The sequence below is a fragment of the Curcuma longa genome, chromosome 20 (assembly GCF_044706935.1).
Source record: "Curcuma longa cultivar G26 ecotype Majalengka, Jawa Barat chromosome 20, ITB_CL_G26_1.1, whole genome shotgun sequence".
NCBI lineage: Eukaryota > Viridiplantae > Streptophyta > Magnoliopsida > Zingiberales > Zingiberaceae > Curcuma > Curcuma longa.
Window position 1 is genome coordinate 16,364 of NC_133880.1, and position 26,968 is coordinate 43,331.

The window sequence follows — 26,968 nt, forward strand, 5'->3', positions numbered from 1 at the left end:
TATGTGGGAGAATCTAATTTGGAGAATAACTAATTGGACGTCAAGGTCGATACCTGATGTTACATCATGGATGATGTATATTTGGAGAAAACTATCAAATATTTGTAGAAAACTATCATGATGATACATCATGATGCATGATGCTACATATGGATGCTGTATATCTTTTTCAATATGTGGAATTATTTGATAATACAGTTTTTTTAAAAAAAAATGGCTCCATATAATACTGCAATATTAATGCTCTATCATTAAACTTGAGTAATAGGAAAAAGAATTTGTTGTTGAATATAGCCAAATGTTTGGAGGAGACTAACCTGAAATTTTAGCCAATCAATCTTTCCAAGCTAACCTTCCTAGAGGATGAGAAATATCAATTTTTTAACTTCAAAATCCAGCCATCTTCTAGTTGATAATTTATTTATTTATTTATTAACAGCGTTCCTGTAAAATAACTATGGGTTTTTAATGAAGTTGCCGTCCATTTGTTCCTGATGGTAACTACTTGTTTATTCAAGAAAAAGCGATGTAAGACCTGCAAGACATGCATTCCAGGAGGTATGAGATGCACAAACATAAAGGAAAACAGAAACGAAGCGGATAAAGAGAAAGGGCAGAGGAAAGAGACCTGAGATTTTTGAGTTCTAAAACCAAACCAACCCCCCACCATCATCATCACTAACTTTAGCACATCAGAATTTAATGTTTGAAACTTGTCTGTCCCCTAATACATTTCCTTCCATTTAAGCAGGTTTAAAAAGTCAATGGGGGATGCTCACATATCATGTTCACGTAAGGATGACATCGCGAGTTTAGTGATAGTCAATGGAACGAATTATTAATTCCTGTAATATTTTAGTGAGACTTTGAAAATTTTACTTTTTCCAACACCCATTCTAATCCACCATCAGTCACATGGATTTTCTTTTGGGAAATGAGAAGTCCAATTAAAATTCTCTCATCTCATGATACCCACCTCATGTGTTGTATAAAAACTACACAAATGTAAATCTATTTAGAAAAACATTCGTACCAGCCAAAAGGTCTTAGCTAAATAACCCTTACAACTCAATTGGGTCACGATGATGAGCATCATGAGCACTTGTTGCTCCTCTATAAATTACAGTGCTCTATTTAGATCCTCAACGATCAAACAAACCACCAGCATAGCTTGTTTTCCTTCCTTTTGTCATCCCAAACCCAAGAGGTACAAGTTCATCAAAAGTCAGCATAAGAGTGACATGGGAGATGATGAAACCCAAAGCTTTCAGAATCCTAGATATGTGGTCAAGAAGGTGCTCGCAAGGCCCCAACATGAGGGCAATGGAGCCATTGTCAGGAGGAGCATTGGAAGGTGATTTCTTATCAGTCACTGTTTTCTTAATCCTTTCTTAAACAGAGGATTCAACTAACATGATTCTCACTTGGAAATTGTTCTTGTGCAGGGGAGAACTAAAAAACTTGGATCCATTCCTAATGCTGGATGAGTTTTCAGGTAAGTAATTAACCTCTCTATCCTAATATACCCACTGCATTGTATTAGTAATGGATAATTCAATTTTTCCTCTTACTATTCCACATCAGTATCTGCACCAGCTGGGTTTCCTGATCATCCGCATAGAGGTTTGTTTTTTTGTTCATTCAGTTCCCAATTTGGCGTAAATTCATTAGCTTTAAGATTCTCAATGTATCCATTCAATGCCAGGTTTTGAGACTGTCACTTATATGCTGGAGGTAATACATTAATTTGCTAGTATGTATAACATAGAAAAGACCACAAATTTAGCTAAGAAGTATAACATGGCACATAAATCATGGAATTCAGGGAGCCTTCACTCACCAAGATTTTGCAGGGCATAAGGGCACCATCAGAGCTGGAGATCTGCAGGTACTATTGATGATCATCACTCCTCAAGCTTATTGAATAATATTTCATCAGTTCACCTCCATACTGCATATGATGGGTCATGACTTCTAATTTCCTCAGTGGATGACTGCTGGTAAAGGAATTATTCACTCAGAAATGCCTGCTACGCCTGGAGAGAACAAAGGGTTGCAGCTATGGATCAATCTCTCCTCCAAAAATAAAATGTAATCGCCAGTCTAGTCCTCTCAAATTTTTCACCCTTTGAAAAAACACGAAAAATGTTCCTAATAGAACCGAGCAACCAGACCAATATGGTCCGGTTTCCAATACCCTAACAATGTTAAATCTCGAATTTTTTCCCCCAATGGAAGTTAACTTTGCCTATTCCCCTCAAGGATGGAACCGAGATACCAAGAGCTAAAAAGAGAAGACATAAGCGAAGTGGAAAGAGAGGGCGTTACCGTCCGCATCATCGCCGGAGAATCCTTCGGCGTCCAGTCGCCGGTCTACACCCAGACTCCGACAATGTACCTCGATTTCACCTTAAGCCCCGGATCCCAAGTCCAGCAGCGGATCCCGCAGTCGTGGAGCGCCTTCGTCTACATCGTGGAAGGCGAGGGTGTGTTCGGGGACCCGAGCGCGGCGGCGGCGGGGAGCCGCCACGCGCTGGTGCTTAGCCCCGGGGACGGGGTGGAGGTGTGGAACAGGGCAGCGAAGCCGCTGAGGTTCGTGCTCTTGGGCGGGCAGCCGTTGAGGGAGCCGGTGGTGCAATACGGGCCGTTCGTGATGAACACGCAGGAGGAGCTCGATCAGGCGATCGAGGACTTCAACTGCAGCAAGAATGGGTTCGAGAAGGGGAAGTACTGGGCATCGCTGAAGTGAAGTCAGAAAGCCCAAATACATCCGTTTAGGCCCAAATTGAAGTTTAATGTTTCATTTGATGGGGCTGTAGAAGTTGGGCTGCGGATGGTTTTCTGCAAACATCATACATGATGTCACATCACAACTCGACTCGAATTCAAGCTCAACCAAACTTTTCTCACGTCGTGTGTCGTGTCAATCATCCGTCATGTGGGTCAACTTATTATAGTTGACTCATCTTAACATAAATTTTAAAATGATTAACTTATTTGTTCAAATAAAATCAAATTTATTTAATCACCCTTTATAACTTAAAAATATTAAGTGCATTAATGTTCTTAGTAATGATCACTCATCTTATATTAGCAAGTCATTCCTACCGAAGATTCTATTCTAAGTCAGCACATTGGCACTTTTGTAGGATTAAGTAGATGCCATCAGTCAAACTCCTCGAGCTTTCCAATCTGAATTCTTCGAGCTCTCCCTTGCAAGCACTCCGAGCTTCCTCGAGCTCTCTATACTGAGCTTGATTCCCTAGGCTTTGTATTTCGTTTGTGGCCTACAACTATCATTACAATAGTCCATTATAGTTGCAGGTCATAATCAATCATGGGCCACGATCTCTGCAAGGTCCTCTACAATCCACGCCTCAACAATTTGTAGTCATTAATTACCTAACAACTAACGTTAAGGGAGACAGTGAAAATTAAGAGTGGCATAGGGTTAGGATTTCTCTTCCTCTAACACCTATAAATACCCTAGGTATGCACCATAGGTAGGGGCTCCTACTCTCTCACACTTTTTCTCATTAGCATTTCACTCTTTAATACTTTTCTATTACTACTTTACTTCTGCAATAAAAAGCTTTGCCGAACAATTTCGATGCTCTTTAATGTGTGCTTCCTTATGTGCAAGACAATCCATGACAATGACATCCGCTTCAACATCCAATGCACTAGCAGATTTCAACTGTATTATTTTTTAGCGTTGTTTGTGGTAAATCAATTGAATTGAACGAAGATGATTTTGAGATGGTGATGACAAGAAGAGCTAATCCAAAGGACAATGGGCACAATGATGATCTATTCATTTATCAATTTGAGAAAGATGATCCATTCATGTATCAATTTGAGCAAGGTTATAGAGATCAAGATCATCTAACAAAGAGATGAGATCAACAGGTTTGGATTGTAGGATCAAACATAGGATCTTAAATCCTATAATCTAACTAAAATAAATTTATTTTTATAATTTTATAATTATATATATATATATAAACTTTTAATATATAATATTAATCAATTTAAACTGTATCATGTAATATGAACATAACTAAAACTATTCATTTAATAATGCATGAACAATATAATCAAATCAGTAAAAAGTGTTTAGCATTTTAAGCCCGTGACAATTTTTGTAAGATGAATGAAAAGGAATTCTTCTAGAATTGAAATTTCTCAAATGATATACATAAAATTGAATATTTGCTTTGAATAAACGACAAGTTTTAAATTATCTAACTAAATCTAATTATAGTCCTAGATACTAAGTAGAAATTAAAAGATAGCATGAACATGGGTTCATTTTTGGATCATACAATTGGAAGATTGGTCTGAATGGAGATCTGAATTATAATGCATTTGAGCATATTTGGGAGGAACGGGTGTCACTTCAACAAGAACCAAAAAGAAAAAGCCGTAAATGAAAAATCTCCTCTGCATGCGAATGTAGGATGACCTCTTATGTTCCGATGAGAAACACACCAGTTGTGGCGTTGCGTTGAGACTTAAATGATACGTTTTCTCCTACAAAAGATCACTAAAAATTTCCAAATGAAAGAAATAATGAACACTTGACAACTAAAATCAACCAACGGGCAATCGAAACGAGGAACCCTAGCCTGATGACGAGCTACGAATTGCAAACCACCAAAATCACCGGAACCAATCAAACATAGAAAGGGAAATTTAAGAAGCAGGCGCAAGAGGGGACCTGGCATCCACAGCTCCGGCAGGCCACGAGGAGAATCTTCTCGCTACTCGTCCAAAAATTAGGGCCCCTTAATCAAACGCCCCTTAATCTTCTCGCTACTCATCCAAAAATTAGGGCCCTGGGCGATCGCCCTGGTTGCCCTGGCCCAGGGCCGGCCAAGGGGAGGGGTGTAGGTGAGGCACTGGAGGACGCTATTAAGAAAGCAAGAGTTACCGAGGTTTTTAAGGCCGAGAGGAGCGGCGCCTCCCCTGCGGCAGCGCGCGTGCCATGTCATCTGCAGACCCATCAACGCCGCTGCCGAGAGCCGCACTAGTGGTTCCGTCGGCGATTCCCCTTTTCCTCTTCGTCACGTCGGAAACCTCCTCCTCTCGCTCCTCATTCGCCGCATCAAATCCGATGGCTCCGCCGCGCCACGTCTACCGCAGCGGTGTCGTCACTGCCGGTTCCTCGTGGTGGTCGACAATGCCACTCGTCCCCAGATGCCAGGAGGAGGAGAAGGCGGGGTAGGAGGCGAAGGAGCAGGAGGAGGAGGAAGGCGAGGCGGCGAAGCGAGGGAAAGAGACGTGAGAGGAGCAGCGGGGAAAGGAAAATCGGGCGGCGGGGTAGGATTTTAGCGAATATTAGCGACGAATTATTAAGTTTTGTCGCTAATGTTTAGCGACGAAAAAATTATTTCGTCGCAAAAAATTGAATGAAAGCGGGATTAGGATTTAGACGAAAATGGATGAAGAATTTTAAAAATTGAAGTTAGCGACGAAATATCAAATTCGTCGCTAACATTTAGCGACGAAATTAATATTTCATCGCAAAAACGGAAGTTAGTGACGAAATATCAAAATTCGTCGCTAACGTTAGCGACGAAATTAATATTTCGTCGCAAAACTGACGTTAGCGACGAAATTTGATATTTCGTCGCTAAATGTTAGCGACGAATTTATTATTTCGTCGCAAAAAACATAATTAGAGATGAAATATGAAATTTCGTCGCTAATACTTATATTAGCGACGAAAATCGAAATCGTCGCTAATATTTCGTCGCTATTTTTATAATTTCTTGTAGTGTGTATATATATATATATATAGGAATTTGATATGCCGCGCGACATCCCATCCGCGACTCGTGCGCACCGTCCCGCTCCCGCCGCCGTCGCCGCCTCATCCGGCCACCACCAGCCGCCGGACCGGACGCGTTCGACTCGCCAGTCGCCGGCGCACAGCCCGGCGTCGGATTCCGGCCGGATAGTGGCCGGAATCCGACGAATTCGGCCGGAAACAGTGGCTGCCAACGGGGAAGCCACTGTTGGCCGAATCACGGCCGGTTTCCGGCCAAATCACGGCCGGAGACCGGCCGAGGAAGGACCACCGGCGCCGGGTGGTCCTTCATCGGTCGGTCTCCGGCCGTGATTTGGCCGGAAACCGGCCGTGATTCGGCCAACAGTGGCTTCCCCGTTGGCAGCCACTGTTTCCGGCCGAATTCGCTGGATTCCGGCCACTATCCGGCCGGAATCCGGCGCCGGGCTGTGCGCCGGCGACTGGCGAGTCGAACGCGTCCGGTCCGGCGGCCGACGGTGGCCGGACGAGGCGGCGGCGGCCGTGGCAGCGGCGACGATGAGCACGAGTCGCGGACGCGTCGCGGACGAGGAGGCGCGCAGGATATCGGGTCTCTCTCTCTCTCTCTCTCTCTCTCTCTCTCTCTCTCTCTATATATATATATATATATATATATATATATATATATATATATATATATATATATATGAATGTTGTTGAGTTTCAACATATTGAACTCCTACTTTGCCGGTCCGAACAAAGTTGTTAAGAACACTCCATACTTCACTCTGTTTGAGTATTGGTGTAAGAGGGCAGTGTTATTGAATTGGCACATGAGAACTTACTCCATTGCTCGTGTGAATCGTTGGGTTTGCTTTGCTACAGTGAGGGGCTCTATCACTGTCTCCAAGTTGTTGGATAGGGTTTGGTTATGTCTAGACTCAAGATGAAAGTAGAAGAGTTTTTTTCAAGATGAAAGACATTAGGAAGTATTTGATTGCAGCTTCAGCTTCATAAACATGTATCTAGTTTTGGACGGGATAAATCATCAAGGCAGTGTACTAATTAGAGAGGTTACTGGTCAACGAACAGTCTAGTTAAGGAGACTTTAACAACCTATGCAAAAATGATCATCTACCAATTATGTCTCACCCGTTGGCACACAAAAAATGGTGGCCTAAAAGTGAATCGAATCTAAGACCAATAGTGCATTGGCTAATAAGGATTTTAGACATGATCATACCACATTACTTCCTGCTAAACCCTAGCCCCGCCCCCATCCCTATTTTCCTTTTGGAAATCTCATCAAAATCCATGGGAGGTGTCAAAGAAATTGCTGGTGCGGGAACAGAGATTTCAGATTCACGGACGAGACTTCTAGATAAGCTGCAAAAATTGCTTCCTCCATCAATAATGATACCTGAGAGGAGGTTGGAGCACTTGGTTGAATAGGCTCTTAATGTTCAAAGAGAAGCTTGTTATTTCCACAACTCTGTTGAAGGTTGTCTCTCATTGTACACAGATCATCAGTGTGGAAAGGACCAATTACCTTGTCAAACAACACAGGAGGGAAGTGTTCGTTAGTGTGCTATTTATATATTTGATTCTCTTGTATTTAAGGAGGTTGGAGCACTTGGTTGAATAGGCTCTTAATGTTCAAAGAGAAGCTTGTTATTTCCACAACTCTGTTGAAGGTTGTCTCTCATTGTACACAGATCATCAGTGTGGAAAGGACCAATTACCTTGTCAAACAACACAGGTGGGAAGTGTTCGTTAGTGTGCTATTTATATATTTGATTCTCTTGTATTTAAGTACACAAATTTCTGAAGTCTGATAGTCTATACCTTCATTCATATGTTATTTTTTTGAAGCTATTTTGCATTGTTCAGAGTTAACATTTATGTGCATATATTTGCTTTGGGAGTGTGTGAATAGTTGGAGCATTAGCAATATGTTTATTGATAGATTATTTAATTATTTAAGTCAGTTCTACTATTTGTCTTTCTGAACCATTTTTTCCTCATCGTGACAGATATTGCAAGACCACCATGATGAAGTATGGTTCTTACAGTTCTCCATACCTTCCAAGGAAAGTATTATAGCATCATCATCAAATGATAAATCTGCAATTATATGGGCAATTATAGAGGTACATATTTTTAGAATTTGATGTGATTAGTTTGTGTCTCAGTGCCTTTTAATTAGCATAAAAGTTACAAGTGCAAAAACTTATTTAATGTGGTATTTTTAATAGCTGTCTTAATATTTTACATCACATTGGCATTGTAAGTAGCTTGACATGCCTAAGTTCACTTCTTCACAAGAACTTTATGTTACAGAATGAGATTTTGCATTTACAGGTCAGTAAAGTAGAAATGTTGACAATGTTGTTTGGTTCTTAATTATTGTAGTTATAATTAACCTAATTTCTGTTTCAGGAGGAGCTATCAATTCTTGATTCTAAAATTCAATCGTGTGGTATGTATTCTCCGCATCAGTTTTGCTTCTTACACAATGTTTAACACTATTTCAGCATTTTGATATTCCTGTCAGTTTGTTAATCAAATTAACATTTTATTATTCCATTGCAGGATTCGAACTTCCATATAATTATCGGGGAGCTTGTTTACCATAGTTCTTGGAATAATGTTTGTATTTTGAAACTTTGTGTTAAACTTTGTATTTGTTGTGCTGTGATAAACTTTGTGTTAAACATTGTGTTGAACTTTGTGATGTGATAAATTTATGTGATAAACTTTGTGTTAAACTTTGTGTTTGTTGTGTGTGAATATGTTATTGAATATTATTTTGTGATGTGTATGTATTAGGGTTTATTGTGATGTGCATGTATTACAGGATATAAAGGAAAAAAGAGAAACGGGAGCAGAAAATCTGCTAGTTAGCTAAAATCTGTTAGTTAGCGACGATAATATGCATTCGTCGCTAATGGGTTAGCGACGCATTTGGTTAAATTCGTCGCTAACCTTAGAGATTTTTTGATGACCTATTTCGAGATGTTAGCGACGAAATTTTCACAATTCGTCGCTAACATTAGCGACGAATTTTAGCGACAAATTTTAAAAAATCGTCGCTAAAGTTCGTCGCTAACATTAGCGACGCGACGAATTTTGCGACAAGCTTATAGCGACGATATATTATCGTCGCTAACATATCTTAGCGACGAAATTATTAGGTTAGCGACGAAAATATTTCGTCGCTAAATACCTGAATTCTTGTAGTGACACCCTCACCTTCACCTTCACTGAACCAACAGTTAATATGAAGTCTTAAACCATAACTGGCCCGACGGCCCAATAGGGGGCAACCCAATTACAATTTCGAGCCAATCGGGGTAAAATTTCATGTGTGTCATCAAATGTCATGTGCGAGCACAACTTGCATATATCAAATGTCAAACCGATTAGGATAAAATTTATCCAAGCTAATCAATCAATATTTTATCACCTAAATCCTCCTTTCGCTGCCTGCATAAGTATGCAATGGATGCATAAATATGTTGATCTAAAATGATCGATCGATTAATGGTGAATCCATAGTTGTCGATTTGAAAAGGCCAACCATTGATGGTCGACGACTAATGTTTTGAGTTAGGTTAGTAAAGGTAGTAAATGACCTTTGTTCGACCATTTAATATTGTCAATGGTTGGTGCTCCTATATAAAGAGGTCGTGATCTTAGCAAAAAGGTAGGCGTAGAATCCATCCACATTCATTCGTTACCCTAGTTCTTCTCTCTGTCGAGTACTCTACTCAACAACTCTTTTGGTGATAACATTTAGGTACTTACTCGGTTGGCCATGAACAACCAATGTTTGGTTGTGTATGTGATTGTGTCGTTGTATCATTGGAAATAGACATCTAATTTAACCTCGAAGCACAACCGAATAAACAAATTTATTTTAAGGAAAGTATGTCAAATGCAAGTCTCGACATCTTGACTTCCCACTAGGTAGCTTGAGCACTCGATAGCTCGAGCACTCGGTCAGCTGGTGACTCGGTGAGGTTGACATTCAGCCCTCCCTTCAGCGAGCTAGCCAACTCGACATCTTGGGCACTCAACCAGGACACTCAATAATTCAACTTGACAATACATGGAAGCTCAGCATCCCAAGTAACTCATCATTTCCTACTCAGCAACTTGAGATTATCAGTTCAAGCTCGAGCACTAGCATCTTGGGCACTTGGTCAGCTCGACACTCGGTAGTTTAGCTCAACAATACACGGCAGCTCAACATCCCAAATAGCTCATCATTTCCTACTCAGCAGCTTGAGATTATCAATTTAGGTTATCTTTTCCTAAATATATGTATTTAGTTATTTTAATTTGGTAATTTTATTATCTCTGAAAAATATCTTCAACAATCTTAAAACAAACTTGTTCTATTGAGATGGCTATACGAGTGTTGAGAAGCAAGATGCTCAACTTGGAATAGCCCCCTCTACTTCGATTGATAATGTTCCAATCAACCATGAAAAAAGTTAAAGAAGTTCATTGGGTTGAACTTCAAAGTGGTAGTTAAAGATGTTCTTCTACCTGACCATGCTAAATTTGGCCTGGTTCTTGATGGAGGAACCTCCAAAGCTAGATGAGGATGCTATTGATGTCCAAACCATCAGTACAATAGAAGCATAGAACTATTTAGAGATATACCGAAACTATATCCTCAACTACTTTACCAACTCTCTGTATATTGTGTATAGTGATAGGCAAGAATTTGAGATGTTTTATTTATTTATTTTTGTTTCCCTTATTTGTTGTCACTCACATCCATCAAATTTATTTATTTATTTACCAATCCTCTTATTATCGCCTTAAGCAATATAGAGAGGTCCGGATCGTCTCTATCTCTCGGACTCAATGAAAGGGAGTTATTCTAGAACTGGTGTAGGGTTTTATTGTATTTTATTCATTCCTATCTATAACTCTATTTATTGACAATTTAATCCTATAATTTACAAAAGAATACTAAGTATACAGTATTTACAATTAGAAGTACAACATCACATAAGAACAACTTATTATATATGAATTCCATTTATTAACATAAATTTACTATACAACATGAAATTCATTTATTCAACGTACAACAACATACAATCTACCCTAAATTAACATCATACATTATAATACATACAAAACATATTCACACTACTCAAACAACAAATCATATACAACCATCAACATCATGTCTTTCTACACAACCCTAAGCATGTGATACAATTGATACACATTATCTCTAAACCAACACCACATTATAATACAACAAGCACAAACTAACCACCCTTCGATCCTTATGTTGCATCGTGAGAAATACTGGGTTGAGAGTATTCAGATTACCTATCAATGTACCATAACAGATATTGACCTCATTCTTATTGACAATAACTTTATTTATCAAATAAGACTGAATATCTGTCTTTAAACAATTTAGAAACCGAAATTGAATTCTTTCTAACTTCTCCCACTGCAACAGCTGCCACTTTGTAGCGGTGGTTTATTACGTAATCCTCTTCCAAGAATCGGGCATTCGTACTAACGATGACCTTCTGATCCTTAGGATTATAAAACAAACCACCCTTCGTTGCATCGTGGGAGTTAATGTATATAGATTATCTACCAACGTACCAGAACAGATAATGCTACTATTTTTCTTGATAATAACATTATTATCAAAATAGACTGAATATCCGTCCTTATACAGTTTAGAAACCGAAATCAAATTCTTTCTAAACCCGGGTACATAAAGATAATCTCTTAATACTAAAGTTCTATTTCTACCAAAAGGTAAATAGACGTCTCCCACTGCAACAGCCGCTACTTTCGTAGCATTGCCCATATAGACGGTGATCTCTCCTTCAAGTAGCCGTCGGGTTTCCTGGAACCCCTGCAAATTATTGCAGACATGATCAGTGGCTCCCGTATCTACACACCAGGTTCTGGTAGATAGCACCGCTAAACATGTTTCAACTACTAAGGAGGAAGATGCACTCCTATTGTTCTTCTTTCTAAGGGGATAGTCTTCTTTCCAATGTCTTAACTGCTTGGTCACCTGCCTGGTAGCCTGACTTTGATGTCCGAAGAGTTTCTCGAGATTGAGCATTATGTCATAAGCAGTCGTCATGGCCTGATGCTGATGTCGCAGTTCTTTTGACATGGTCGCCAAAATATAACACTGCACCATCTCATCTGCCTTAACCCATTTCTTATGTCTCTCTATCTCATCTTCGTGAGCATCCCTTTCAGGTGCACTAGGACAGACCTTAAAAAGTACGCACTTGTACTCTTCTGCAGTCAACACTATGTCCAGATTTCTTTTCCAATCTATGTAGTTGGGACTAGTAAATTTTGTTTTCTTTTAGTATGACAGCTAGTGGGTTGAAGGCCATTTTCTTGAAAAATCATGAAAATAACCATTGGTCAAATATTCGAATTTAAAATTATATTGATTCCTCAAAACAATATAATTAAATTCACCAACACCTCAAGCACCGAAGAATTAGCATGCCACGTTAGTGTGGACGTATACTAACTCAAACATTCGCAAAAGGAGGTTTTACCCATTAATTTTATTATCTGGTCAACCTATCTTTATGACCAATAAAATTAATAGTTGGTCCTACTTTGGTCATGCACATTTAATAGCAAGCCACGTTAGTGTGGACGTTTACTATTAACTGCATTCTAAGTGTACACCATTACTTGGTACTAAGTCCACTACTTAGGGTTACGTATGCCACGTTAGTGTGGACGTATACGCGAGCTAAGTAGCTTCCTATAACCATCCCTTAGGAAGTTTGTCTGGTGATCCGCATACAGACCCATCCGTTGGGGAGGAAGGTCTAAGCCAGCACGCAAGTCTGTATGCATCACCTACAAACCAGTAATGGAGACCGGGATTCGAAGAATCCCTCTCCCACTTAGTTTTTACTTTGAGGATTTTGAATTATGATCACATTAATAATTAATTCAATAAATTGATTTCCAGGCGTACCTTAGACAAAATCAATTATTGAATTCTTATTTATGCTTTCATAATTAATTCTAATTTCCTATCTAATCATGCTTGTATAAAAAACTAATTCCTAATTGATCTCCAGGTTGTGGCGAGGCTAAGGCCTTCTTGGATATGGGAGCAACCACCACTCCTAGACAAGATCAACTTCGGAGTTCGTTAATTATACGCGCATAATTTTCCTTAATTATCCTTAAGGGGTAGGAAATTACCTATGTGTATTTTATGTTTAATTAATTAAACACAACCACACACATACACAGCAAAAAAAATAAAACAGCAATAAATATGGAAATAATAAAATAAAACTATTTCCAACTATTATGGCCTTTTATTTTCTTTTTGCTGCAACTCGGCTTTTTGACCGTCTCGCTTCCTCTTCCGCTGCGCCTTTGTGGCCTCAAAGATCCGCGCCTTGCTAGGAACCCGGTCGATGCATGTAAATAAAATTTTACAAAATTTTCCTATACTCCTTTGAAGGAGTTTACATAAGATCTAATTTTGCAAAAAAATTAAACTAATACGGTCAACCCCCGTATTTAATTCCTATACATGCACAACACACACAATACAATCACATATATTTGGCCACAATAGTTGGAAAATTTATCCTGCAACACCGAGTTAATCTATTGCAATTTTCTAACTATTAAATATATGCTACAAGCATGCAAAACTAAACCGAAATAATTTATTTCCGGAATCGGAGAACCTCGCTCTGATACCATTTGTTGGCGATCTGGATCTCCGTCCTGCGATCCGGATTCTATCCGCTCCGAAGAGCATAGAACCCCACAGAACAAAAATTTATCCCGCCTTGGATCAATTGACAAAGTCTACAAAAAGACTAGATCAATTGATCCTTCAGGATCGCCGATTCCTAAATTATTATCTACGGTTTATAAACTAGTTCTAGTAAAATTAAAAACTGCGGAAAATATAAAATTTACCAGAACCTTTAGATGACCTCGCTGCCTTCCGCTGTATTCCTTTCTTCTTCCTGGACGTTGGGTGGACAACGATCCTCCAGAAAAAGGACTGCAACCTCCGGATGAAGAAGCCTTGGATCGCCTTTCTTCTTCTCGCAGCAACTTCGCCTTGTCTCTTCCCTTTGCTAGGATCCGGCCACCACCTTGGATGAGGAGGTTCGGCCACCTCAAGAGAAGAAGGAGAAGGGGCGGTGGAAGAAGAAAAGAAAAAGAAAAAGAAGGAAGAAGAAGGAGGGGGCGGCGGCACCAAGGAGGAGGAAGGGAGAGGGTTTCCGAAATCGTTTCGGTATCTTCTCTTCTCTTGAATTGATTGATCATTGCCGCCCACCCCCTCCCTCTTTTATAGCCTCACGCCCAAGACCAAGCACCCTTTGCCAATTCATTAAGAAATTATTTAATTTGAATTAATTCCATGAATTATTTCCAAATTATAGAAACATCTTAAATCTAGGCCCTTAGATTAGCTTGCTTGGTTTCTAGCCGTTAGATCTTTTCGGAAATAACAAAAAAAATTATTTCCAACCTTATCTATTAGTGGCCGGCCATATAATGAATTATTTCCATGAATTAATTCTATATTAAAAAAGAAATAAAACTTAAACCGAAGAGATCTCATCCATCGGATGCAACTTAATCTCATCTAACGGTTACGATATAATCTCCTTTAATATAACTTGATCTCTTCGATCCAATGGCCATGATTCATTCTCTTGGGCGTGTGGTTCAATGAACCAGCTCTGGTTCACCTCGTGAACCGGTTCTTCCTTCCAAAGAGAATTAAAACCGAACCGGATAGATCTCGTCCATCGGAGACGACTTAATCTCATCCAACGGTTCTAATCTATTCTCTTCTATTCCTCTTTATTTATTTCGATCCAATGGATGCAACTTGATCTAATCCCACGGATACAAGTTGATCTCATCCATTAACTCATCCTACGGTCGAGAACTAATCTCATCCAACGGTCGAGATTAAATCTCATCCGACGGCTGAGAACTAATCTCATCCGTTTGATTGCATCCTTTTGAAGATGTCTTTAGGCTACAGCGGGGACCTCGAGGAGGTATTGGATCTGGCCTTCTGATGGGTTTCGGATCCCGTATTCAACCCCGAATACACACCTACATCCATCAACAACGATCCATTCCACTAGAGGATCATTGTTGCACTACCAATCCAATCCCCAAATTACATTATGGGTTCCTTCTTATTATTTTATGCATTGCTCCCCGTGTTTAAGATATCGTATGTCCGTCAATTATCTGAGTTCACTGACAACTCAATAATCGACATCTAAGACCTTGAATAGTACCACTCAACCTTATTGTCAGCCGGACCAAGTCCACTTGCAAGATTTGACTTGACAATCCTTATGAGCTCTCCAAGGGGACATCATCAGCCCTACTGGGACACGGATTCCTTCTATAATTAATGGCACACCGTATAGATAGTAACATCACCCAACTTACCGAGAATAATTGATCTGACGGAAAGATCTCACCCTTTGGTAAATCAAAGCAATAATTACTACCTATAGGTGCCCATTTATTACATCGGGATTAAGAGTGCATAATCTATAATAACAGAGGTCTTGTTCAATTTGTGAGTCAGAGTAAATTGAACAACCTCAATGGTCCTACTCAATACACACAAAGTGCACTAGTGTAATTCTACAGTCAAGACAGACAGTCACCGAATTACACTACAACCGTTCCCGATGGGTTGTCCAACGCCATCTTGGTTGTGAGCCTTAGTTTATAATTCACAAGGGACTGATAATCATGGTCTTCTGTGTCTCACAGACACCAAGTTATCTACAATGTGAATTAAGAGGACTTTATTGCAAAATATACTATTGCAATCATTTGACCAAAACATGATTTTTATTTCATAAAATACAAATTTCATAAATGTTTATACAAAAGACCTAGTCTTTTCAGTATACTTCCTAACAATCTCTCCAGCTATAATTTAGCTTTCTCTCCTAGCCACTCAATCGAGATCGAGTTATCTTTCCTAGCCTCTTGGCTAAGATCGAGTTCTCTCTCCTAACCTCCTAGTAGAGATTAAGCTCTCTCCTAGTCACTCAATAGAGATTGAGTTGTCTCCCCTAGTCAAGATTGAGCTTTCTCTCCCAACCCCTCAGTCGGGATCAAGTTATCTTTCCTAGCCTCTTAACGCCAATTAAGCCTTCTCTCCTAGCCACTCAGTCAAGATCGAGTTATCTCTCCTGTCCTCTTGACCATGATTGAGTTTTTTCTCTTGACCTCCTAGTTAGAATCAAGTCTTCTTTCTCAACCTCACAATCAGGATTGAGTTATCTCTCCTGAACTCTCGACTAGGATTGAGTTTTTTCTCCCGGCCTCCAGCCAAGATCGAGCCTTCTCTCTTGGCCCCTTGATTAAGATCGAGTTATATTTCTTGGTCTCTTGGCCTCTCGGCCTCTCAGTCAGGATCGAGTCTTCTCACTCGACATCTTGGTCAAGATTGAGTCTTCTCTCCTGGCCTCTCAACCAAGACTAAGCCTTCTCTCCTGACGTTTTGGCTAGGATCGAGTTCTCAACCTTGGCTAGGATTGAGCATTCTCTCCTAACCCCTCTACCAAGATCGAGTTATCTTTCTTGGCCTTTCGTCCAAGATCGAGCCTCCTCTCCCGTCTTCTCGATCAAGATCAAGCTTCTTTACCATCCTCTTGACCATGATCAAGTCTTCTATCTAGGCATCTCGGTCAGTATTGAGTCTTCTCTCTTGGCCTCTTGGTCAGGATCGAGCCTTCTCTCTTAGCCTTTTGGCTAGGATCGAGTTCTCTCTCTCCTGGCCTCTAGGTTGGAATTGAGCTTTCTATTCTAGCCCCTCGATCGAGATTGAATTATCTTTCCTAGTCTCTCAACCAGGATCGAATTTTCTCTCCCAACCTCTCAGTCAAGATTCAATTTGCTCTCCCAGCCTCTCGACCGGGATCAAACCTTCTCTCTCGGTCTTTTTGCCAGTTTTGAGTTCACTCTCCCTACTGAGATCTAGCCTTCTCCCTCGGCCATTCGATTGAGATTGAGTAATTTTTCTTATCCTCTCAACCAGGTCTAGTTCTCTCTCTCAGCCAAGATCGAGCTTTATCACCCAACCCGAGCTTTATCACCCAACCCCTAGTTGCAAATCAAGCTATGATATATATTCTCCCTGACTTTACTAGTCTTATTAGATGAGGGACTGAGATGGTTTTCCATATTATACTTTCCCTATCTTTACTAGTCTTTCAAGCTAAGGGACCGATATAGCCTTTCATATTATATTTTCCTCAGCTTTATTGGTATTCTAAGCCAAGAGACTGATATGATATTCTATATTATACTCTCCTCGATGTCACTAGTCTTCGGAGCCAAGGAATCAAATTTGGTTTTCTTACATGTTCTTCGGGTCCATGGTCTTGTCTATTACCCTCTTCCTTCAAGGGGTCGAGGTAGTATTCTATTATTCTCTCCCTGACTCCATAGGTATTCCAAGTCGTGGGATCGAGCTCCTTTCCCCCCAAAGCAGCAATTGACTCTCCCTAGCTAGGATGATAATATGATTATTCTCTTTTGGCGTCTTTAGCCCAGCTCAAAATCAAGTTTATCTTGGTCTTCCAAGTCACATATAGAGCTTGATTTTATTTATTTATTATGGAAATATCTCCGATCAAGAACATCTCTATAGCAAATCACGCAAGACTCCAATAATGCACTCACTTAAGGAATATCCTCGACTAGGAACATCCCGTAGCAGATCACATATTTTTAGAACATCCCCGATCAAGGACATCTCCATCATAATGTATTCACTTTGAGAATATCCCCGCCCTATTTATTCATTATAGGAATATCCTCGACCTGAAACATCCCCTTTGAGCCCCTCCGTCCTTTTTCTTTATACGACCTTAGTGGGATCAAACATCTCTCCCCAATCAACACAGGATTGAATTTCTTATTCTCCCCACAACCTTAGTGAGATCAAATTTCTTATTCTCCCATGACCTCAGTGGGATCAAGCTTCTTTCCCTAGTCAGCACGGGATTAAATTTCTTAGTTTCCCCACAATCTCAACAAGATTAAACTTTCTCAATTGGTGCAGGATCAAATTTCTTATTCTCCCCACAATCTCAGTGGGATCAAGCGTCTCTCCCTGATCAATGCGGGATCAAATTTCTTAGTCTCCCCATGATCTCAATGGGATTGAGCCTCTTTTTTCGATCAGTGTGAGATCAAAATTCTTATTCTTTCCACGACCTAAGTGAGATCAAGTTTTTCTCTCCTATTGGAACGGGATTAGATTTCTTATTCTCCCTATAACCTTACGAGATCGAGCTCCTTTTCTCAATTGATGTGGGATCGTATTTCTTATTCTCTCCATGACCTTAGCGAGATCAAGTTTCTCTCTCGAGTTAGCGCGAGATTGAATTTTTTTATTCTCCCCATGACTTTAGTGGGATTGAGCTTTTCTCCCTAGTCAGCACGGGATTGGATTTCTTATTCTCTTTCTACAACCTCAACAAGATTGAACTTCTCTCCTCAATCAGTATGAGCTTGGCCTCCCAAGTCATTTCGGAGTATTTAACAGTTTTAGTCCCCATCTGACTCATCAACTCGGCTCCTCAACTGGACCTCTTGGATCACTCGTATAGATTGATAGTCCAAGTGCCCCACACTTCCTAAATTGAATTTCGATGAACTCTGCTCTTCAATTCGACTCAAATAGGGGACTAATGATATTGGGGGATAGGATCCCCTTCCAGCCCAACAGATCGGGTCCATGTAAGCATATCTCTATAAATAACACAATTAAAAATGGTATTAACCACTAACTTCACTCTCCTTCTACTATCGTTTCATCTCTTATTAGTCCAATACTAACTTAATCATTAGGGGAGTCACATCGATGATCACTGGCGCCCGTTAACGAATGGTGACATGCAAGTGTAGGAGCAGCTTGGATGCAGGGAATAGGAGCCACAACAGATGGGAAGCCGAAATGAAACCCTCAATATGTTCCTTCCAGGTGCAAAGAAAGTGAGGTAGTCCATCTTCACTTTCAACTTTTGTTGTTGCAATGTTGGCAATAGCAATTTGAGCGCCAGTGCGCCGGAGTCATCACCGACCGCTTCAATACCCAAAAGGAAGATTGGGGAGGTGATCATGAAGTACCTCAGTGAGTGGCAAGAGGCGGTCAGTAAAATAGTCAACCATTAATTAATTAACGTTGTATGGTGGATTTTTGAATGGGAAAGGGAAATAAAAGGTCCCGCATTGTGTTACTGGTAATTGAGTTTTTGTCAATGTAGAAACTAAAAAGTTTGGATGTCATGTCACAATTTTAAGAAAATAAAGACAAACAGAGACCCTAAATTTTTAAATTGATTTTAAATATTGTACTAAATAAAATAAAAATAAACAGTAATATTAAATTTGAAAAAAAATAATTGTTTTACATTTATACATCAACTTTTCTTTTATAAGAGAAACTACTTTTCCTTTTATCATTTAAAAAAGCTTCTCCAACCTCGACTGTGAAACATACCAATTATCCACATTTACCTTTCTTACTGCTTCCCTAAAGTAATTTAACTAAATGGCAAAACTGAAAACCATTTGAGAATATTAACACAAAAGATGTATAATAAACTTGGGCATAGTTTGCATATCATTATTTATTTTAAAGATAGTTGTAGTGATATAACCTAGGAGGTGAAATTACTCAAACAGCTGTAGATTTCAACGCTGACAAGAGCAAGGATAAACACATACAAAAGGCAAATGCCTAGAGTGTAAATCTCTAGTTTCTTTTTTAGCGGAGCTGACTGAAGAAACAGAAAAAGGTTAAATTCTATGCTGACCCAAACTATGATGATTCTGCACCGTTCAATTTTTCATCCACTCTGCTAAGCAACTCGAACTCATTTCCTTTGAAGGCTCGATCGAGCAAGTAGATACAATGGCAGTTCTAACATCTGCTGAACTCTCAATTTCTGGGTGAACTTGTGAGCTTCCCCCACCAGAATCTATATCATTAGAACTGCAATGATCCTGATCATCAGATGCTTTCATATCAACGTCGGGCTTCTGTGATTTTGCATGAGCTTCCTCCACTGGTTTGACAGGAAGCTGCTGCATCGGCAATGATGGATCGTAAACTAGCAGACCTGATTTTAAACTTTCATACAATGTCATTTCACTTTCATGCCTCTCCCCCTTCATACCTCTCTCTTGGTATACCTGCAATTTACAAGGTAACAAATGCATAATGTTTCATATGAAGAGGCAATAAGCACCCTTCTATAAAAGTAAGGAGGTCTATGTGCATAGTTTCCAAATCTTACAGCTTTCTCAGCTTCACTGAGCCCATTCCAACGAACACTGATGATTCTACTGATTTCTGTGTCTTGCCCTGGATGAAGTGGCAAAAGCATAGTCTGTTGCTCAGCAAAGAAGCAGTTATACCCACTGTTGTCTTGCTTCGCAGGATTCGGATCTAGCATGCTGAGCTTCGACTGATGCTGGTGATTGTGTGGGCTTGCTAAATTGCCATCATCAGCACAGATAGAAGATGATGGATCTTGCTCTGCAGTTTGTTCAGGAACATGATAAAGGATACCCTTAAGTTTCTCTGAGCCAACATTAACAGTCACAAAATATCCATGCTCAAATTTCCCATCAATCACTCCAACAACTGGGGTATAAGTTGGCGATGAGAGACCTACAGTGTAAAAAGAAGCTGATCAGTGAATTTTGGCAGCAGTCTAGGTTCTATAAAATTTTTTAAAATGGTACTTGTCCAATTATCTTGCTCAGGAACCCTTTTGCTTTTTATTTTTGTGGAAACTAGTAGGCACCTAGAAAATTGCTCGTTATCAACTTTTCAGTTTAATTTTTCTTTAACCTAGAGCTTCACTACCAAAGTGGTTAACAAGACTAGTCTCTAAGAAGATAACATAAAGCACATTCTCATACCAGATTATTGCCAAATGGTGCTCCTGTTACCTGAAGTATTATTACAAAAGTGCCTTCCAACAAACTCACCACTGTTTCTTCTCCGTTTTCTAGTAGCAGCCAGAGCTTCAGGATATATTTTCAAAGATTCCAATGACCTCCGAGAAGCAACAGAAGTGGCAGGAGTATTTGAAGGAGCTGCAATATAAGGCGAATTATGATAAAGCACAAGACAAATAAGGGTTAAAATATAGACTTTAATAGTTAACACTTCACAAAAACAAACCATTTAGAGGGTTCCATCCTTCAGCGCCAAATAAGTATATCTGCTCATAATGATGCAACAAGGATAAATAGTACTTGCGGAGAATAAAAGATGCATTGGTTGCTGTAGATGGAAAACTAAAAGCTGCAGTTACTTCTCTCCACCTCTTCTCTGAAACTACCTGTGATTGGACCATTAAGTTCAAATATGCCACCATCAAAGTCAATTCTTATATGCAAAACATATATATGTGTGACCGCAAACACAGCTTGATGATTATATGTGTTTAAATGAGTTGGCATGCACTTGGCATCTAGACAATATTCAACCTGTAAGAAGTTCAATTAGTGTGGACAAAAATGCTTGGATTAGTTAAAACCAGATTGAAGGAAGAACACAGCTTTTAATAAGATATGTTGCTACCTCTCCTCTTCGGAGCAGAATCTGTATTCTTTTTTTAAGTTTTCTGCAATGATGAAATTAAATCAAAGATGTAAACTTTGATTGACCACAGCATTCAATTTTGAGCCAGTTCATAGCACAGAGAGCATAATTGCAATAAAACATCTGAGGCTTCTACTGGTAGAGTAGCAAACAAGGCAGAAGCTATTACAAAAATAATTGATGGTTACCATATACAAGTTTAGAGGCAAATGTACAGCTAAAATTTGAATGTCTTAAGAAAAAAATACTGCTACATAAATCACAAATCATAACAAACTAAAGGAGTCTCGATTCTGTACTTTTCACATTACAAGGAGGAAGATTCTCATGCATTCAACTCAATCAAAAGCCATATTCAGCTTTAGGCCAATCAGATAAGTGTTTCAGAGGTGGGTTTGGGTGTATATGCATTATATGATTATTGTCACTATAAATACAGGTGAAAGTTTTCTCATTCTACAACATGGAGAAAATACAATCAATACAAGTATTACTTATTACCTTTTTTAGCCTTTTCACTATTTATAAATTTTTATCACATCTTATTTTTTATCGCTCAACAATGACAAAAACCTCTGAAATATATTTATGCTGCATAGAACACAATCAGCATATTGAGAATGCTCCAATTTAAACTAAAAAGCATCTAAGCTTGTACGGAAGTCAATATTAATAGAATTTCTTAACTAGAAGTAGTATCATTCTTACTTTTTCAATACCACCTCGAGAAGTTACTTCAACAAATAGTCGATGCAGATCCAGGCCCTTTCCTCCTATAATTGGAACCCTTGTAATAATCAAAGAGGCATTAGTAAAAAATTTTAGAAAAATGGCAATGTTTTAAAAGGAGCATTCAGCTGATTATAGTAGCATTTTTTTTATCATGAAGGCAAGCTTGATACGTAAAGCAATTATCCAAATAGCATTACCACAGAAGATCCCCAGGTTCACTTTAGCAAGAAAGGAAAATGTTTTTCCTATTGTCCTTAATGTGAAAGAATAAATAGGATGTAAGTTTGGTCCGGTAGGATGATAGGTTAAGCAAAAGATCTCCTTTTACTCTTTGCCATTAATGGTTATCCTCCCAATTTCTGCTTTTTCTTTCTCAATTCTCTTTGGTATCTAAATAACTACCAATTAACAAGAAAGAAAGAAAGAAAGAAAAAAAAAAAGAAAGTTGTCTTCAGGAGTATGATTTCCTAAAAATGATAATCCCAGTTAGTCGCATTGACTCAATCCCTGGGGGTGACCGGCCCGGCCCCACGAAAGTTTTCCACCGGCCACCAGGGTAAATCGGGAAGCGCACGCAGCGGCCAACCCAGATGCCCAGCATCCTTTGATTTCCTAACTTCATATTGGGTGGACATTGCACACCGTAAATCATAGAGACTATCCATTTTTCATCCTTAATTTACAATCCATGTCTCTTTCAAAACATGCTAATTTCATATATTATTTATCTGTCATGGTTTTAAATCTCTGTCATTATGGATAGGTATATGGGTGAAAGGTCTCTATATTGGTGCTATGTCTGCATAGGTAAATATCGTATCACATTGTTAACACAATTTCAGTAATATTGACCAAAATAAAACTTAACTAAAAATTCATATAATATTGTATAAAACTAGCTGACAAAAAACCATTATGTGACTTATCATTTGAATTTGGTAGCTAATCACGAGGAAATGAAACACTAAAAAGAAATGGAGGGAAAGAAGAGAGTACTGAAGCACAATACCGACCATGATAAGAATATTCGCTTCCCATAACATACTCTTTGTCAAACATAAGAAAACACAAGAAGGAGGATGTGACACTAAAAGGAGAGGGGAGGGGAAGAGGAGATGCACCAATTAGAATATTTACTATTAAGTGAAACCATAATTAGAGAAATGTATCCATATCTTGCATTTATGTACATTACAGTTTGGGCTAGTGAAGTCCAACTCTCAGTAGAGTTATCAATTTGGGTTAGACCTATCGAATTGACCTGCCCCACTAAACAATTTAAGCGGGTTAGGTTGAATTTTTATCAACTCATTTTAAAGAAAGTTCAGGTGGGCTGCGATCAAAAGTGGATCGGCCTGTAGCGGGCTTAGGTTGGCTCGCGGGTTGAGAAAATTTTTTTCTCTAAAATTTAAAATTAAAGTGGAAAACTCAATGAGCTTGTGTGCTTGATCCACCTAAACCGCAACTCAAATTTAAAATTTTTAATATTTTCTATATTTTTTAATTTTTTGACAAACTCGTGGGTTGACCAACCTAACCCGCAACCGGTCTTTAGTTGGGTTGAGGATTTCCTAGCCCACTAAGATGGTGGGTCGTCCCCCTCCGTCATATGACTGGTTTCTAACAAGCTGACCTACCCCGCCATGGATTGACCCATTTGACAACACTAACTCTTAGTGGTTGAACATGATACATTTATGAACATAGAGAAATCAATTCAAATCCTAGATATCTAAGCAAGATTATTCAATAAGATCTTGAAAATTATGGGATTAATCTCAATAGGATATCACAAGAATCAATGCTTCCATCTAATGCACTACATTTTAATATTAGGAAGCTATATTAACTAGTTGATATGTTTGTTATATGTTTGTAACTTGTTATCTTAAAATTTTAATTCAATTTTTATAATTTCTATAAGCTTATATTTAGAATTAAATATACAAATTGGAGAGGGATTATAGATTAAAAGTCATTTGAGTTAATCTCGGAAATGTTTTGTAATGCAAGTGTCAATGCATTACTAAAATTGTTCCATTTTGGCTGGAGACCAAATCTCCATCATGAAATAATACTTTAAATCTTAATTTTACATGAAATAATTTTATACATGTGTACCAGAAAATTACAAGTTTAATGTTTATTTTGAACTCATTAGAGGCCACAGCGCAAGTTGTCACTAAGAAGAATCAAAATATATTCTATTATCTACAACTCAATCAGTCCCATATTGCTGCTGCTAACATTGGGATCCACTACTTGTTTGCAAAACGATATAATGCTATCATAAAGTCATACAAAACACACACAATTGTGATGGCATTTCAATATGACATATTTATATTCTATAACAGCTTATATGCAAAACCCACAACTATCCCAAATGCATTTAAATTTGTAGTCTAATAGTTGAAGGACATAGTTCTAGATTTCATCGATCATGCTTACATGAGATTGTATTTAGTGTTGTTGAGTTTATAATCAATGGTTAAGATAGAAATAGTTGCATGAGAATGAAGATACTATCACTATAAACTAAGTGGGAATACCATAAGTGAAATGACAAGTTGATAGTTGCAGCTTTCCAAAAATACAAAATTATTTTGGTTCAATTAATTATGGGACCAAATGAACCTACCAAATTAAACCAACCAAATAAGAAAATTTTGTTTGTAACGCGAGAACCATGTCCACACCTACAAGTTTCATTTCATTTAACAAGGACCACTTTAACCTCACTTGTGTATACTGAAAACGATCATATGCTACAATCTAAATATCTAGGTCCAATATGTGGATGGCACTTGAAGTCTATAACTAGTGTTTATAAATTGCCAAAGGAAGCATCCATACAGAAGTGTTGTGGAATATATATTCAGTACAAAATCAAGCAACAAAGTAAACATAAGGACTACATCCACAATGACTCTTTTCCATGAAAAGGTTCTGATGTCGTTGAGGATTGATCAAGAGTGAAAATTGCCAACAAGTTAGACTTCTATAGGCCCCACATACACACATTAAAGTTTAACAAACAATACATCTTAATGAAATTTATATTTTACTAAGGGAAAAACCAGTTTAGCATCCCTAGCAAGATCTAGGTTGATTGGCACTTGTTAGAATAAATAACCAAAGGCAACTAAACAAACGGGAAAATCAAAATAAACAGACCCAAGGACACAACAAGTCAGTGTCTAGCAACAACGAAGTTGGTAATATAAAAATATCCACGCATAACCCGAGCAGCCTTCTATCACCATTTCTCCATTAAAATTAAATACACAGATGATTCCTAAATATGAGTGCTAAGAGCAAAAAAAAAAAAAAAAAAAAAAAAAACCTTTTTGGACTACATTCGAATGAAAGAAAGGGCTAAAGAAAACGCTCACATAAACTTTGTACCCATGTCAGCATGCAGCTTCATCAAGGTCTCCTTGAATAGCTCTGGATCAGCAACCACATCCTCGTACTTAGCCAATGGCTTAGGGTAAGCGCGATAGTTGGCGGCTTGTTGTGCGTCGAAATCACACTGCGCCACCTCCTTCCTCTTCTCGATGCCCTTTTCCTTTTCGGCAGCATCACTCATCTCCATGATTCACCCCTCAATATCTGGAATGCCAACACCGGCACTCATCAATCCACATGAAATCAAAATTCGTCATCGTAAATGTCACTTTTGTCTCACGGAACCAATTCAAATTGAGGAAGAATTAAACCTAACAATTTCAAATCCTTTTTTCAAAAAAAAAAAAGAAAAAGGATTTGTCTTATCTTATGCCGATGTCATGCTCAAAGAAACCGGCGCGAGAATAATCGAATGATTCCGTGATCGTCATCAAAAAGGAAGAAGCGTGCATACCAAGGAGGAGAGAGGAATATAATTTTACTGGGAGATAATTGAAAGATTATTACCATTACCATTACCGAGGGATGGGAAATGGAATATACGCCACGATACGTCAGGAGAAACGAAGACCAAGAAAATAGATGAGATCCATTTTTTTTTTCATGACCGATTAATTGCTAGAATATAATAATATTTATTATTATTTATAGAAGTAAAGTGCTATTTATAATATACAGGTATATCGCTTTTAAGGAAACCGTATAGCCGTATCAGATGTATCAATATAAAAAAAGAATTACAAGAATATAACGCAATCCGATAAAATCAAAACCCACATCCAATGAGGTCCCCTCGTCTAGGGTGGCTAAGTCATAAGGAGCTGCCCATTATATCCATCCATCACATCTTATCTTGGCCAGGTGAAACAATAGGCATATCTTAATTAAGGGAGAGAAATATATTTTATTTAATATATATATATATATATATATATATATATATATATATATATATATATATTAAAAATAATAAACAATTATTATTAAAGAAGTCTTAAAATATTAATAATAATTTATTATTATTATTATTATTATTGATTTATATGATTTGACAAAAGGTCATCATAACACTACTATTTTAATGAAGGATAATAAAGGTGATTGTTTTCCTATAGGTATAATGATGCTTAGACAAGTACATAGCTCTAGATATTAGAGAACAATCCAACAGATGTTGCATTATGAGAATTTATTGAATAGTCTTCAGGGTATAACTGAGTTGGTTACGATGGAACAGAGTTATAGAAATAAACAAGAGTTTGAATTTCGACGAAGTCGAGATAATGCCCTCCTTCATCATAGTCAACTGTAGTTTACCTTATATAGAAATAAGAATTATTGGATAGTTTACCTAGTGTATAGTA

General features: G+C 38.4%; 1 protein-coding gene and 1 pseudogene across 1 annotated transcript; one reads left to right on the top strand and one right to left on the bottom strand.

The window, feature by feature from the left end:
* The first annotated feature begins 1,226 nt into the window (after nt 1–1,226).
* LOC141813785 (pirin-like protein) lies at nt 1,227–2,749 on the top strand. The gene is made up of 7 exons (XM_074701766.1): nt 1,227–1,354; nt 1,446–1,495; nt 1,585–1,623; nt 1,706–1,734; nt 1,826–1,888; nt 1,988–2,091; nt 2,263–2,749. Exons 1-7 carry the CDS (start codon nt 1,242–1,244, stop codon nt 2,747–2,749), a joined length of 885 nt encoding a protein of 294 aa, XP_074557867.1. The 5' UTR covers nt 1,227–1,241.
* Nucleotides 2,750–19,516: 16,767 nt separating this feature from the next.
* LOC141813955 (high mobility group B protein 9-like) lies at nt 19,517–25,978 on the bottom strand (annotated as a pseudogene).
* Nucleotides 25,979–26,968: the final 990 nt, after the last annotated feature.